Here is a 16,459-nt window from a genome sequence, read left to right on the forward strand (position 1 = left end):
AGCTCTCTAATGGTCAACTGGAAGCCCTGCAGGCAAAGGCCCCATTTGGCCCTGCTCATTTTATAAAACATTTGGTGGGCCTCATGAAAGATCCCCATTTGGGGATCCCTGAGCTGTGGTGTAACTGCATTTGGAATACTGTGTACAATGCTGAGCATTATTTTTCAAAAAGGGAAGTGCCAATCTAGAAAAAGTGCAGAAAACGGCATTATCTTTATATAATACCATCACAGCTCTAGTTAACGTGGGATAAAATGGTCTGCAAATAATTTATCATTTCCAACTGCTATTAGTGAGTTAAATAAGATTATAAGCAGGTTCAGCCCAATGCTGTCATCCCTAAAATCAGAGTCAAATTTCAAAACTTGATTTAAATAAAAAGGGAAGAGCATTTAAATGTTGGTTTCCTCCCCTTTAAGGTATGGGAAAATTCATCTAATTGTAGAAATCAAGAAATCCACACAGTTATACAAAAAGATCAAGCATTTATTTTGCGTGGTTAGAAACAAAACATTTAGTGCTAAAAAAAACCCTGAAAGTTCGTATCTGTATACTTTCCTCCTGGCAGTTAGCTAGAGAATGTAAAGCTAGTTCTTCCAACAGAATAACTGATTGTTAAACATTACAGCTGATCCACCTAGCTTGCCAATAGTTCACCAGTTGCGTAATAGAAGTAGTTTATCATGTTGTAGGAATTTGTTCTCTTCCTCATATAATATCCCTTCCTCTGAAACAGCCCATGCGAGTAACACAGAAAGTAAATTCCTCTCTGTTCCACCAGAAGCATATCTTCTTTCAAAGCAATAACACAACCTTTGTATTTACTTTTATCTCTGTCACTGCAGTGACGGTCCCAATTACTGGACAAAAGAGCAGCAGGCTTGTCCCAGTATGCATTGCTATCAACAGAGAGATGTTCACCATTCAAACTGCTATTGTTTATAGAAGGAAAGTAGTAGAAGCACTCTCTGGCTCAAGTCATTCTTTAATACATTTGATAGAAATATCAAGTCTTCAATATAACACACTACTGGCTTTGATTTGAAGGAGGAAATGTTATGTGACCCAGGCATACATATGTGTGTGCGCACACACACACACAATCAAGTAAAGTACTGTTTCTAAACATACATGAAATGGAAATGTTCCGCCAATTTCATTGAAAATGACTTCCATATAATAGCGTCTTTAAGATCAAGGAAACTGCTACTGAGCAGCGGGGGAAAAAAAAACCTTGAGCAGAAAGCACAGTACAGGCTGTAAAAGTGGGAGGAATACTACTCAGGATTCTTTTTTAAACCAAAGAATACAAAAAGGCCTTTTCTTGGATTGTTCTTTTAACTACTGAAGATTTAAACAGGCGACAGCTAATATGGCAAAGGACTTATTCATACATGATACTCTTTCAAACATTAAATCACTTCTGAGTCAGCCTATTATTTGCGTTAACATTTTAGAAGAAATGTAACTATTCCAGTTATCTGTTGAAATGAGGGCATACGTGTCAAAGGAAATCTATAAACAGCGTTTCAATGAGAAGTGTCAAGTTTTTCCATCTCCTTTGTGCCGTCAACAAGCTTTTAAAGCCTGCCCCAAAAAACAACTGTTCTTTTCCCATTTGTGTCTTGTAGGTGTATGTATTTTGTTCAATACAATTACATTTGGCTTGAAATTTCAAAAAGGCAAGTCATTGTCTGCAGAGGAAGAAGATTTGGGGATGTTTAGTACAATGAGGAAAACAATTTACTAAACGTATCTACTTTTGAAACAAATTCAGCTTTTAAAAGTACAAAAAACCCATAAAAGCAACAAAAACTTATAGCAAGGGTAACATTTCCCATGCACAAGTAATTCATAGAAACTGTGATCTGTACAACTGTTAATTTGGCAACATCTCAAGACCGCCACGCCCCTCCCAACTATGAACAGCCTGCTCAATTTAATTATGAATGTTAAAGCTGCAGAACATAAATCTTTAACGTGTTAAAATAAAACCAGTTTTACTGATAGTGATCATATGCATTCAGTTTTAGTGATAGTGATCTTATATCTTAAATATCTTTGAGAGACTGGTTACTGGTCTCACGCACCCTCTATTTTTCAGAAATTAACCACAGAGCAGCACCATATTAATACAGTAGTAACACTAATGATATGATTAGATTTAACCCAGTTTTAAATGGCTGTGGCAAGCAGCTTTTTTCAAATTTGGACCAAATCAAGAATCAGCATTGTTAAAGTGGGATACTGCGCCGCAGTTTGTTCCGAAGAGAAAAGGGAGAGAGAGATGGATGTGCATGACCAACGAGGTACATTTCCTCTGCAGCAAACTCATGCACTCATTTTAATCATGTATGAATGCTGCACATAGGAAATAACTTCTTATCATATAGGCACATTTCAATAAAGATGGTTGACAGAAATTGTGGTTTGTGTGACAACTGTGAGTTTGTTGGCAACACCTCAAAATGAGTGTTAATTCTTACTGGAATTGTCAAAGCATGCAAGTTGTGTGCTATTGACAATGAGGACTGACTTTGTCTGATTTCTTGCCACGCTAGTCTGATGGTAGATTTAAAAAATGAGGAAAAAATTCTGTATGTACTATTTAATGTGTTTACTTGCAAAATTTGAAACATGCCAGCTTGGGTATTTTCACGTTGCATAAGGGACTGGGAGCCAGAAAAGGCCAAAGAAAGCAAATAGTTAGCTCGGGAAGCCATATTCAGGTAATAAATAAATAATCCTGTATACAAACACATTCCAGATTATTTTACCTTCTTGATAAGCTCCATCTGCCATTACCAAATGGAGAATTTTGGCATATAGATGTTTGTGTTCATTTCCCAAAATATTCTGAACTATAGTTGAACAAATATCAATGTTCTCATCTTCATCTTCATGTATAGCCTAGGAGAAAGAGACAGAAAGTGTATTATTTAAAAATAAATGGAAAATTAACATTCCTTCGTCTCTTTTGTGACCCCTTTTTATAAGATTATCAAGACAACTAATAGGGCACACACAGGCCAAATAAGCTTGGTCTCTAGTCCAAAAAGCATGATCCACACAGTGCCATGAAGGATATATTACTAGAAATGTTCATCATTGTGATTATTCCACAAACCTTTAATTTGTCATAAACTTCAATGAATTTTTCAAAGCCTATTTCTTGCTCCAGGTTACATCTCAGCTCTTCCAAATGACTGAACACGCTATCGTACTCTTCACATTCACTGGCATTATCACCATCACTATTGTCTTTAAAAAAGACAAAAGGAGAAAAAGAAACAGGAAAGTTGTTCAGTATTCTATTTCCTCTGCAATTCTATGTTTCTTGGGCTGAATCCTGAAGTTTGCCAAATTTCTCTTAATACAGCCTCCATCCCACATGGGCTTTTGTCCCAGGATGCCCAGCATAACCTTTTTGGTCAAAGGAATACTTTTTCTCTCCACACAAAAATTTGGTGACACAACTGCAAGTGTCAATTAGCCCCATGATAGTATTTAAAACCTTGAGAGTCTACGGCAAAATAATAATAGTGCGGTTATATACAACTGTTTTAGACAATTAGTGCCCTACTCAGAGCAGTGAATAAAGGCAATGTTATCATTATTCCTGCAATACAGCTGGGACTGAGAGGAGTGGTTTACCCAAGGCCACCTGCTGAGCTCATGGCAGAAGTGGGATTTGAACCTAAAATGAAAAAATCAGAAGATGTAAGGTAGGACAGATCCACAGCAACCTCTCACACTTAGGAGAATCAGCACGGTGAGCCGGTTAAGGTGTTGTTGATTAGGATTGGGGAGACCCAGGGTCAAATCTCCATCCTGCCATGGAAGCTCGCTGGGTGACCTTGGGCCAGACACACCACCTTCTCAGCCTGATCTAACTCACAGAGTTGTCTTGAGGATAAAATGGAGAAGAATGATGTAAGCTTCACTGGGTCCCCATTGGGAAAAAACGGTATTATAAATGGAATAAATAAAATAAACAACTAGTTCTGTGCAATCTTTCCATGGCATTCAACAGAGAATTGTACAACGGCACCCTCTGCCTATGAACTTATGCACTGCATATTGTGGGTGTGTAGCTTTGAACAGCAGTCCTCGAAAGTGGAACCCCATTTCTAAATTTCTTTGCTGATGACGGGGGGAGAGACAATGACAACACAAAGTAACTCCATACTACTTGGCCCCACCCAAACATGAAAGAATCGCACAATACATGTTGGCAAAGAACATGTTAATATTTTTCATATTTACAGACAAGAGTATTATAAATAGAGTATTACTGAGTGACAGGCTATATCTCATTGTCATTTCACACATTATGGAGAGAGAAACCTAAATTTGCCATTGAACCACCTCTCCAAGTTCACTCCTATTCCTCTCTCCTGGCCTTTGACCTACCTGTGACAGAGACACAACAGAGCCTCCAACCCACAGCTGGAGAACCATTAGCAACGAGGAACTGCAGCAAACCCTCCAAAGGAGCACTGAACTAAATAAAAATCTTTGAACCTAGCTCAGGGATGCTTATTTTCACATACTACATCAGTGTGCAAGTCTTAAATCTTGCTTACTGTTGCATTAAAAGCGATGTTACCTAACAGCACAGGTACTCCATCTTCAATTAATGCTGAACAGAACTCGTACCAAACAAAAGTAGACTTGATCCATTAATGTACATTATTTGCATCCGTTCTGGTAATTGGCCTTTCCAAGTTTTCATTTGAAACAACCCAAGATATTTTAGACTGTGAACAAACTGAAGACCCAATTTGACCCTAAACCTTTCAAAGTCATCATTGTGTGATCATAACTCTCAACTGGGACAGAAGTATACCTGAATGCCATTCTTCATTAAGAGGACTTTCACTACTGGGATTGTTGTCATCCTCATCCACTTCTGTTCCATTTGTAAGGCATTCCACTTTCAAAGTAACTTCTTCCTCTTCACTGAATTCCTCGCTAGGCTGCTCTCTAAGCAATTGCTCCATTGAAGCCTGAAGCTCCTGCAAATCAGTGTCTGCCTCCCCGAACATACTGCAAGGCAAAACATCACTATTCCGTTATCTAATACAAGAAAGACAGTTCTTACAATGTCCAAACTAAAATCGCAAAACTTGTTTATCAGTAGCAATAATTTATAGCTAATCTAAGACAAAGGGTCTCTGAAAGGCCAAGCAACATGTCACCTCTTAGTAGGTGGCTGTGGACATAAAAGTTTTCCTTCATGAGCTGCTCCAGCTTTGCATAGATAACATACTAGTCTTTTGATACCTACCACAAGAGTCTCTCTCCCAACCTGCGCTACTGACACTGGCATGGGAAGTATCCAAGTGATCACAACATCCATGTGCTACATGGGACTAGCCATGGTGAGCAGCTTGACACCCAATAGCGTACATTTCCGATGCTAAATTCAGTTACTCCATAGACCCCTGCCCTCAGATGCAGTATGGCCAACCATCCCCCAAACCGATAGGGCTCTTTCTTTTAAAGGAACTTAATCAAGTAATCTGTACTGCAAGATACGACGACAGTCGTTTTTGGATTTTTAGCATGCTCAGAAAGGGAAGACAGAGAGAAGACAGGTAAGAGAAGCTTTTTAAGCTGAGAATAGCAAGCCGTCAAAGTGCCTTTAAGGCTGCTTCCACATGGATGATTTGTGTCCCCTGCCCAGGACTCAAAATGCAGCTGGGAGGAGTTGGAGCATCCACACAACATCCACCTCTGCTTGTTGTTTCCCCTCCTTTGCTTTCCTGGTATCTTCTTTGATAGGTATTTCTGGAACCATCCAAGCAGATGTGGATGGGAAGGTAAGGATTTCTGAACTTCCTCACCCATATCCTGGGCCATCATCCTTTCTCATCTCCGAGTGCTTCCCCCCACCCCCACTGCCAGAGGGCTTTAGAGAAATTGGTAGTAGTAGGTATAACTCTGTAACACTACAGCAACATGTCTATGGCTGATTTTTTTAAAAAACCAGGAAAAAAGTCTTCTGGGAGTCTTCTGGAGGAGAAGAAACTGCAGGGGCTGCATTGCTGCTGCAAATGCATCTTCAGTGGTAATAAGCCTACAACAGGGAAACACCCCGAATGGAAGCAAACTAAATCCGAGAGAAGAGGGACTGAAAACCACCTGCACTGCATAATCCAGTAAGACTTTAGGTTTTTTGTTAGAGGTAAGACAAGTTAGATGAACATATCCCGCATTTCGGCCCACAAAAGGTTCTGTGGCAAGGATACAGGGCAGAAAGTCTCAAAGCCTGAAAACATGAAATGCCTGGACTATTTGGAAGAGGGCCTAAACGAAGCTTATTTTTTAAAAGTCAGTATGCAGAAGTAACTCTCCTCCCAACGGAAATTTTCCTATAACAGATACGAAGCGTATGGAACAAAGTATTACTTCCTATCGAATAACAACTGTGTGGATTAAACAAGTAACAGGAGCTGACTGTTGAATATTTAGGAGTTTGTATCTGAGTTAAGAAGTCCAAGAGCGACTGTGCAACTGAACACATTGCAGTGAAAGATTTTCTATCTTCTTTAAGGAGATTTTTAAAGCTAATTTTGATAGCTCTAGATAACACTGACTCCTCAACAGTTTACAGATCTATTTTGCCTCTTGTCACACAGTTTCTTCTCTGTATAGGCCCTCAATCTTTCCCCCTCTGAAGGCAATGAGTATTCAACTTCCTTTGCAGCAGCTATACTGAATCTTTAATTTCTGTTACTAACCTTCCTCATTGCACATCAGAACATTTTTGAGATCGCTCAGCCAACCATTATAGTATCCAGGGCTTTTTTTCTGGGAAAAGAGGTGGTGGAACTCGGGACTGCACAATGACGTCATTTAGGGTCAGCTGGAAAAGTGGGGAGTTTTTTAAAGTTTAAATTGCCCTTGGCGAAAATAATCACGTGGCCGGTGGCCCTGCCCCTGATCTCCAGACAGAGGGGAGTTTAGATTGCCTTCCGTGCCACTTGACAATCTAAGCTCCCCTCTGTCTGGAGATCAGGGGGCAGGGCCACCGGCCATGTGACCGTTTTCTAGAGGTGCCGGAACTCCGTTCCACCACGTTCCAGCTGAAAAAAAGCCCTGATAGTATCACCTCACAAACACTGAAGCTATTGTGGATGAAATGGTAGCTAGACATCACATTTCCCAGTCTCCATTTTCTTTGCAGTTCACAACGTAGCATTACTCTTAATTTTGTTCCCCTGTGGAAAAATGCCAATAACAGGTACCAAAGCACGCTACCCAGATATCCACTGCATCCAAATAATATTTTAAAGAACTATAATTAAAGTTCTATGTGAATATTTTGGGGCAATTTTTTTTTGCGCTCACACATCTTCTGAGTCAGACTGGCCTCCTTTGATAGGTTCATCTTCCATATCATCCATTTCAAGATTCTCTCGATTTTGCATGTCAGCGATACTGGGAACATCAACTAGAGTTTTATACAGCTTGGAAAGATCTGGGAGAGAGCAGGTTCTCAGCATCTGTAAAGAAGCACTGCATTAATGGATTGAGTCAGAAGAAACAACTTCGTGGTTTGAAGGTAAAATAGCAGACAGGAGTCTATGCTACTCAAGCACAGAGGCACTTAAGGGAACTTAGCAGCCACCTCTCCTGCAGTGTCCTGCAATGCTCCCTGATATTCTCTTCCTAGACATCAACAGAGTACCCCTCCCAGCAATAAAGTGGGGTCTGTAGTGGGAGGCCACAGCTGGCAAAATTGTTCTCCATCTTCTTCAACAGAAAATACAGTTAGCATCCAAGTTTCTGATTTGGATCCAGCAATGCGCAAGCAGGAATGTAAACAGACTTAGTGCAGTTCTGCTTGTGCAAGATCTTGTGCAACATCCAGCACTTTCCTCCCTCTATATTATAGTGCCCAGAAAGTGGTTGCGTAAGATCTTGTGGAAGCAGAAACGCAAGTGACGATACAATAAATCTGACTTAGAGTAGGCAGCTACCACGGTCTTTTTCTTGTACTTCCAGAAGAGCTCTAGCTGAAGTGAAAATTTTTGTGATGGAGCCAAACCATTTTATATTTTAGAATTACAAACAGTACATTTAACATAGTAATGTTAAAATATAGCACAATGAAAAACAACGTATTTGTTTCTTGCAGAAGGAGGCGCTTGTGCTGTTTCTGGGTGGAGAGGGAATGGGACAAAGATGACACAAGAAGACACAGATGTATTGTCCAGCTTCCACACTAAAATCGTGAATTCTCCCTCGTTACTAGAGAGGTTGTCACGCAATTTTTACAAATTTCATTAAAAAAATCTCTCTAAACTAGCCCATTTCCAACATTATCTATACAATTGCTTTTTGTGTATATCTTTTGTATAAGTGTATATCCTCGGTCTTACTGTCACATGCGATAATCTCACAGAGATGTATTTTGATGTGTGAACATGGCATGCTAACACAACTGTTGACGATTACCAGACCAGATCTACGCTATCTCTTACAAGTACAAGGAATGCTGTAATGTTTGACGCGATCCTCAAAGCAGTGTATTCTCATGGTATTTTCTATGACTCAGCTAGTCATACAAAACAAAGCGGGTCCATTTCCAATGATAAGATTTCTTAACACAGTGCTGTAGGTGGTGCTGATATATATGCCACAATATTATGATTCTGACACTTGCCTTTGGATTGTTTGCATCAAAAAGGCCAGTAGAAAGCCCTATCAACAGGGAATGTTTGCCTTTAGTCTTTTCTGGTGATACAGAGCGTGACCTTGTTGGAAGAGAATCGTCAAGTGAAGACTGTGCAGATAGAACTGGAGAAGCTGTTAGTATTGCTTGATGCCGTGCCACCTTCTGGAAAAAGGGCTCATGTTGCAAAGGATCACCCAGACCAGTCTCTGGCATGATAAAAAGCAGTAATTCAACAAAATATATGTTTTGTTAATGCTACAGGAAGTTTCATTTTTAAAAAGATGGTGATCATAATGACAAAAGTTATCAAAGAAATCTGACATACAGCAACACCATATTCCTCCTGGGATTCCCTGGTTTCAAACTGCTGACTGAAATAAAAGTTGGGTACACCAGAATAAATGAAATTACTGCATTAGGCAGCAGGAATTGAATCCAGTGGCACCTCAGAGCCCAATAGGATTTTCAGGGTATTACCTTTCAAGAGTCAAAGCTAAGGTGCCACTGGACTCAAATCCTGCTGTTCTACTGCAGACCAACATGGTTGCCCACCTGAAACTATCTGCATCAGGTGGTATCTGACCATTCATGTCCAGAAGGGCCCACAAGAGTTTTCTACATTCTTCTCATTCCCTGGAACTCTTTCTGGCCCTTGGAATGGTCATTCCTGGCGTTCCAGATCAGTGCAGAGAAGCAGCCATAAAGGCCAGTGGGCTGAAGTTAAGAGGAGCAAAAAGATGAAATAAACCCCTTTCCCTCAGAGGAGGCGCACTTACAGAAGAGGAAAGAGAAGCAATTTCATCACTACTACTACCTCCTCCTCCTCCATCCAGCTCAACCTGCACAGCTGGTCTTCCATGTGATCTCCAGGACCCTGCAAATAATCTTTCCGGGGATTGGAAGGGGTTGCAAATTTGAAGGAAAACTGGGAAAGTGAAGAGTTCCATGCATACAATGGCAGGATACCGCCAATTATTAAGCTTTTTTATACCCACTCTATGTACACACTGGATCCAGACTAAATTTTCTGCTAACTACACAGAAGGTGTCGTTTCCACCAATTTTCCCTTCCTGTGCAGATCCCTAATTTGCTCCTCATGTAAACTGCATTTGCAATACTTGCAAATTTGCAATTCTTAAGTGTCTCATGTTCTCCAGGAGCAGCATTTTGGTGGAGAAAAATGGACTGCAGTGGAAGACAGGAATTAACAAAAGAAGTGCCTTTTGTTAGTAGAACATTTAGTCTGGGTCCAACCCTAGGAATGTATCAAGCAGCTCTGAAAGTCCTCGTAAATATCTCAGAATGCTTACCTGCCTCCTTACCATTTCTGCAGTGCAATCTTATGCAGAGTTAGCTACAGTTTAAGCTCATAAATATAACTGGGCTTAGACTGGAGTAATTCTGCAGAAGGCTGTACTGTCAGTTTCCCACCCCCTACTTTATCATTCAGTTACATGTAGTAACTTCATGTCCCTGCTAAAATGTTTACAGCTGCACCAATATTTTCTTTCAGAGGAGATAAGGCTAATCAAAGGTTTAACTTCACCTTCCTAAGTCAAGTCAGTGGTTGACCCTGGGTCATTTTTCATAAAGGCCTGGCTCGTGCTGATAGGGGCCCAAACTAAATATGACGGCGATTCCTCTTTAAATGTGGGTCTGAACTAGTCATATATAAAATGGGGGTTAGGGAGTTCTACTTATGCATGGACAGAGAGGGTTAAACTATCACTGCTGACCTATTGACGCCTCATCATGGAACGGCACCTTTTTAAATATCCCTTCCTCTGTGGTTGGCTCTTCACTGTTGTCATGCTGGTCACTATCAGCGTGGTCCTGTGGCCTGTTAAAGATCACCATAGCTAGTAAACAGTTAAGTAATACAGCAAAATGTAAGCCTGTTGAAAATTCACTTTTATCGCTAAACTCTAAGAAATATAAAAGGGGGAAAGAGGGTGACTGACTCACACTGTTGTCTTGACCTCCTCCTTTTCTTTAACCCACACTTCTTCAGCAACAGGGAAAGCATTTGCTTTGCATTTATTTGCTTCGGTTTCTTCCAATAATTCAGTTTCCAAATCATCAGGCTCTGAGGGAGCAGTGCACCAAGGTGAGAAACAAGGATTGGGCCAGAGGCTTCATCTGCATCTTTGTTAACTCCTAAAAGTTCAGCAGAGGCATATTGCCCTTGTTGTGCACAAACACCCATGCCTTGAGGGGGAACTTTCGGGAAATCCTCTAATACATATAAAATTGAAAGGCTTGAGATGCATAACTGGCAAGCAGCAAGGAACTGACGCCAAAAATTGAGACAATTCTGGAACTGCAAAAAGCTCGTACACACACAGTCTCAGCACAGCCATGCATGTCATGTTTTGGTCATAAGTAGTACACCAGTACATCGTAAGTCTCTATCAGACTTCCATTAATAACTTTTCTAGTTTCTTGCAAGGTAGGAGGAGGTGTGTGTAAATCTTGGATTAAGGAAGAAGGAACAGCAAATGGTGCAAAAAGAATACTTAACCCCTATGCATTTTGCATTCGTCAGGGGGCTCTACAGAATTCCATTTAACGTTTATTCCGTATATGCAATAAGCACACATACGGAATAGACATTAAAAGGAATTCTGACGATCTCCTGGACGAAGCCAATACGAAACTTGTACGGGTTACTTACTATTACAGAATTATTCCTTTTGAACTGTTTGCTGTTCCGTCTTTGTTTTGCCTTGATGCAGGCCCCCTTCTTTTGACTTATTCAAGATTTATGAAAAAGACATACCATCCATCAGGTCAGGCTCGGGTGAAAAGCGCATGACTGCCGGTGAAGGAACGCTTGCGGCTGTTACTGTCTCACTATTACCTCCTTCAGGTGATTCCTCTTCCCCAGGAGTTGTTTCTTTCAGTTCACTATTATCTCTGACTGTTAACGTTTCTTTTGGTACTGCTGCAGTAAAGTAATACATTATTGTCACTTAATAAACTTAACTCTAAAACAAGTGAACAGCTGAGATTTAATGAATTCTTCATGAACATCAAGTACCTCTCGGGTGGGGGGGCGAGCTTTTTTCAAAGAGTGTGAAAACAGACTGTTTCATATGTGTCATTTTATAAATGTCAAGAAATCTGCTTCACCACAACTGTCACCTCCTCAGACAAATAAGATTTATATATCTAATAACTGGCTAAATACATTGCATGGCAGGCTTAAATGGCTTCATAAAAATCCAGAGATTTGGGCAGGGGACAGACAATTAATTTTAAGGTACGATGTCAAGCTTTAAACAGTGAAAATACTTCAGCAACTGAATGTGTCTTAAAAATATGATCTTGATGGGTTACATATAGGAACGTACTGAAAAAGTCAAAGCTCAGGGAGGTGGAACAGGGGTTAATTCTAACACCCTTTATAACACCCTTTCTAACACCCTATGAGACTGGTTATATGTAGTGTAACAATCGAAGGATGTTTCACCCAGTAAATTGAATGGGAAAACGGACAATATGAGTATTTATATGAAGTAAAATTGTAATAGACAGACATTGTGTGGTATATTACATTGTTATTGACAAGTGATATATGTATAGAGGGTGTTAGAATTAACCCCTGTTCCACCTCCTTGAGCTTTGGCTTTTTCAGTATATTCTTAGTAGGAGGTTTCCCGTTTCAGTTTGGGTTACATATAGGGCCACTAGACTTTTGGCTGCTGTGGTAGAAATATGGAAACATTCTAAACTGCATAAACTTTAATATTATGTGGGTAGGTTTTATTAATGGTCTAAACATAACTCTCAGCAGCTGTTTGAGACCCCTGGGTTGAAGGAACAGTAAGAGAAAGAAAGAAAAATATGACCTAGTAGTTATTCCAACGGCTACTGAATTTTGTGTCATAATAAATCTCAACACAGAACTTTCCTTTTAATCTCTGTTTTCATGTCTTGTTATTTTAGGGGGGGGGGGGGGTTATGACATCATAACCAGATTTGCCTTGCTAATTCTAGGATTAAAGTGCAGCAAGAAAAGCCTTAGTTAAATTTATTCTCCACACTAACACACACACACATCCAAGTTCTACCAGCATACAAACAAAACCACAGAGAAAAGTCAATGCAGAACCTAAGCCCCTATTCAAGTTTTAAATAAAATTTGTAACTTCAATTTCTCCTTACCATTAGTAATGCTTAAGTCATCTAGTAGATCAGTCTGAAGTTGCAACTCAGCCTCTCCTAGTATCTTCAGTACTGAGTCACTCGGACTTTTGCCCCAGACTTTTCGCTGGGGTTCAGCAACATCTAGCTTAATAACCTCCCCAACTGTTTGTGCTGTACGGAAATATTTAATAAATTAGCACAAAACTCAAAAAATTATCAAGGTTTTTTTTTTTTGCATTTTCAATGAACAAAGGAAAACCACTTGTAAATAAAGAACTTCCATCATCAAATTATCTCTCAAATATGAAGCCTTTGCCCAATATCCTTTATCTTTTAAATATTATTTTATAAATATGTTTACAAGTCTTTTTGTCTCTCACATTTTAGAGAGCAAAAAGACCTGTAAACGTGTTTATAAAATAATGATGTGAACAATATCACTTTTTACAAACTCAAATGTTTTCAGTCAGTACAAATGCATCTAGATTAAGGGCTGCATTCACAGAATCTTTGAAAAAAATACTGAGTAACTGATTTTGAACCTCTGACAACCAGAATGTAAAAGCTACCAGCTATTACAGTTTTCCCCCCTCAGTTTTTCTGACTCAAAAGGTGTTTAACAACACAGAAATGTTAAAGAGAACTTATCAGTAACATACTGTGAATTAAACTTGCCTATTGTTCTTTGTGATGTTTCTTCAGTAAAATGGAAAGTCTCACTCTGTTTGGGGAGGGATATGCTGATAGAGATTAACTGGCTCCTGTAAATATACAGGAGCTTTGAACTGCCAAAAACACAATCAATTCATTTTATGTTGGGAAAATTAGACATAACCTTCCTAAAGAGGTGTCAAGTAGCTAGATGAGCAGAAATGTAAGAGGTATTTAGAGGGGGCTCTCCTGTATAATGCTGAATGGTGAATAGTATGGCAAAGAAATTCAAGATTTATAAACGCAGTCGGGTTGTTGAGTGTGGTAATTCCATTAGCAAAAACACATACTTCTAAAAAAAAAAAAGATAGTAAAATATAATCACATACTGAGTTGCTAACAGCTGGATACTATATATCATGATAGATCTTCACTTTATTTACTTCTGATGGTGATATACTGTTGCTTGTCTAGGCTTCGTAGAATAATTGGTGGAGTGGGCAGGGACTCATGAATAGAGCCCTTTGGACAAAGGGGACAGAAGATCAGTTCTAGTCAAGCTACTAAAATCAGCAGCTTGTATCCTTAAATGCAAGCCAAGCTAAGCTAGGACTGAATAATTCATTATTCTGGGTACATGGGTTACAAGGACCCTATATGGTTAATAAAACTGTCTAGGTACTTAAATAACACTAGTAGAATATGTTCTAGATAAAAATATTTTAGTTTTACCTTCTGTCCCTGAGAAGGATCCTTCCATTGTTAACTGAGCTAGAGGAACCACAAGTTGAGCCCCGGCCTCCCATTTCTTGCGATCTACTAAAACCAAACACTTTTCTTCTTGAGGCTGGTTATTTTCATCAGCCACAGCAACCTCACAGGAGCCTTGAGGATCACTTGCCTCTTTCACATCTTCCTGTGCTTTAATGTTTTGATTCAGTCTTCGGAGTATTTCCCGCTTGTTCTGAAACAGGGAATAATCTTAAAATTAACAACAAAAATTATACTTATATACCACCCTTCAGAACAACTTAAAGTCACACTCAAAGCAGTTTATGAAGTGTGTTATTATTACCCTCATAACAATCACCCTGTGAGGTGAGTGGGATTGAGAGAGTTGTGACTGATCCAAGGTCACCCAGCTGGCTTCAGGCAGAGGAGTGGGGAATCAAACCTGGAACTCCAGATTAGAGTCCTACCGCTCTTAACCGCTACAACCAAACTGGCTCTCTAATTAAACTCTTAAGAAAGGAAAAGAACAGATATAAAGTCCAAATAATTAAGTGTACTTGAACAGCTGCATCAGGCTTCATTTCTGTAGAAGGATCCTGAGGGACTGCAGCATTTTCATCCTTTAAATAAAGGAGATAAGACAATTTGAAATACTGTGTGAAAACAGAAATCACTAGAAACAGGGCATTTTTCTGGGGAAAGAGGTGAGGGAATTCTCACTCGGGCTAACTTTCTGGAGGAGGTGGTGCGTCTCCCACTACATACGTGTACGCGCTCCTGCATGATGATGTCACTTTTGGGCCTAAACGGGCCCAAAATGGCCTGGATTGGGGCCAAAACCACCTGGAACTGTCTGCTGCCAGGTGGGGGACCACTCCCCCACCCAGCACCGGCCTGATCCTGGCCATTTCAGCCCTGGTCCAGGCTGTTTCGGGGCCTAAATGGGCACAAAATAGCTAAAACAGCCCAGATATGAGCCAAAACAGCCTGGAACCGGCCGCTGCAGGGTGAGAGAACCCTCCCCTGCCTGGCACTGGCCCAATCCTGGCCGTGTCAACCCTGATCCGGGCTGTTTGGGCCCTGATCCAGGCTGTTTTGTGCCCAAAATGGGCTCGAAAAGGCTCGGATTGGGCCCAAGTCGGCCTGGAATGGGCTGCTGCTGGGTGGTCTTCCTTGTTTTGGAAGTCTGGAAAGACAAGTTTTTTCCTGAGGGGAAGTCAGACAAAAAGGCTCAGATGGTATAATCTTGAAAATTTGAATCCTTTATGTATAGGACATGTGAACTTTAAGGTATTTCTTATTTTAAACTTCCTTTGGAAAATAATTTCCAAAATAGTAATAGAAAACTATTGTACAGGGATAGACTTTGCCCTGGGCTTATAGCCACATTTAGCCAATGCCTTATTCTGCCTAATTTACCTCACAGGCCCATTGTGAGCAAAAAAATGGAGAAGTAGGGAGATACACAGAATTTCCTGGAAGAAAAAAGATCACAATGCCACCACCTACCGCACCCACTTCCTTCAAAGCTGATGTCATGGATATGATTTGAGGTGAAGAGGGTTTTGATAGCCTTGTAGGAGAACCTCCAACTTCTTGTTTGCCATGTGTGGGACTTAACTCTGCAGCTCCCACAGGATTCTTTATCCCTTTGGCTACTAGCTGTAGGCAGAATATAAATATACCCATCATAACATAACCATGTGGTAGTTACCTCAAAAATGTGATGATGCAAAAGCTTTCTCGTCTTCTTAAAGCAAACAGTAGGGCCTGAGCCAGAATGCTTGAACATGTTCTATCACAGATTCAATTTTAAATTACTATAAATTAATTATTTATTTCATCATAGTACATTAACTTGGAGTGGGATATGATCACAATCAATATAATATTACAAATTCAAAAAGGCAATACAGCCAGGGCTCTATAAGCATAGTTGCCCATTATCACCACCAACTCTGGCACCGCCCCCTCCCCGCCCTTCTAATAAATTCGCAGGATAATGGAGATGACTTGCAGTGGTGCAACTCTGCTTAGAATGGTAATGAAGGAGGATGGAAAATGTCTTCGCTCCCTTTGCATCAGGGTTTGCAACATAAACGAAATATGAATCTTTTGTGCCAAACTGAAGAAATTCCTATAATTAATGTAGCATAGCAAATCTCCACCAAATCCCCATTGGGAGCCACAGGACTTGGGAGAAAGGAGGCTAGCAAGAAACTCAAACCTTGCAGATTCAG

The 16,459-nt window shown here is 40.2% G+C and overlaps 1 protein-coding gene across 4 annotated transcripts in view; it reads right to left on the reverse strand.

Annotated features, from left to right (window-relative positions):
* Nucleotides 1–490: 490 nt before the first annotated feature.
* The window catches only part of NEK1 (NIMA related kinase 1), a 51,171-nt gene continuing 35,202 nt past the window's right edge, over nt 491–16,459 (reverse strand). For 3 of the 4 annotated variants that reach the window (XM_054990404.1, XM_054990403.1, XM_054990407.1), the window contains 13 exons: nt 15,729–15,881; nt 14,777–14,839; nt 14,220–14,451; nt 12,855–13,007; nt 11,467–11,631; nt 10,653–10,773; nt 10,424–10,527; nt 8,675–8,892; nt 7,357–7,511; nt 4,850–5,049; nt 3,128–3,261; nt 2,778–2,910; nt 491–1,694 (listed from right to left, as the gene is read on the reverse strand). In XM_054990404.1, coding sequence (XP_054846379.1) covers nt 1,675–1,694; nt 2,778–2,910; nt 3,128–3,261; nt 4,850–5,049; nt 7,357–7,511; nt 8,675–8,892; nt 10,424–10,527; nt 10,653–10,773; nt 11,467–11,631; nt 12,855–13,007; nt 14,220–14,451; nt 14,777–14,839; nt 15,729–15,881 — 1,851 coding nt within the window. In that variant the 3' untranslated portion in view covers nt 491–1,674. Of the gene's footprint in view, nt 1,695–2,777; nt 2,911–3,127; nt 3,262–4,849; nt 5,050–7,356; nt 7,512–8,674; nt 8,893–10,423; nt 10,528–10,652; nt 10,774–11,466; nt 11,632–12,854; nt 13,008–14,219; nt 14,452–14,776; nt 14,840–15,728; nt 15,882–16,459 lie in introns of those variants that run through there. The other variant, XM_054990406.1, reaches the window with a different exon arrangement.

The sequence above is a fragment of the Eublepharis macularius genome, chromosome 10, assembly GCF_028583425.1.
Source record: "Eublepharis macularius isolate TG4126 chromosome 10, MPM_Emac_v1.0, whole genome shotgun sequence".
Classification (NCBI taxonomy): domain Eukaryota; kingdom Metazoa; phylum Chordata; class Lepidosauria; order Squamata; family Eublepharidae; genus Eublepharis; species Eublepharis macularius.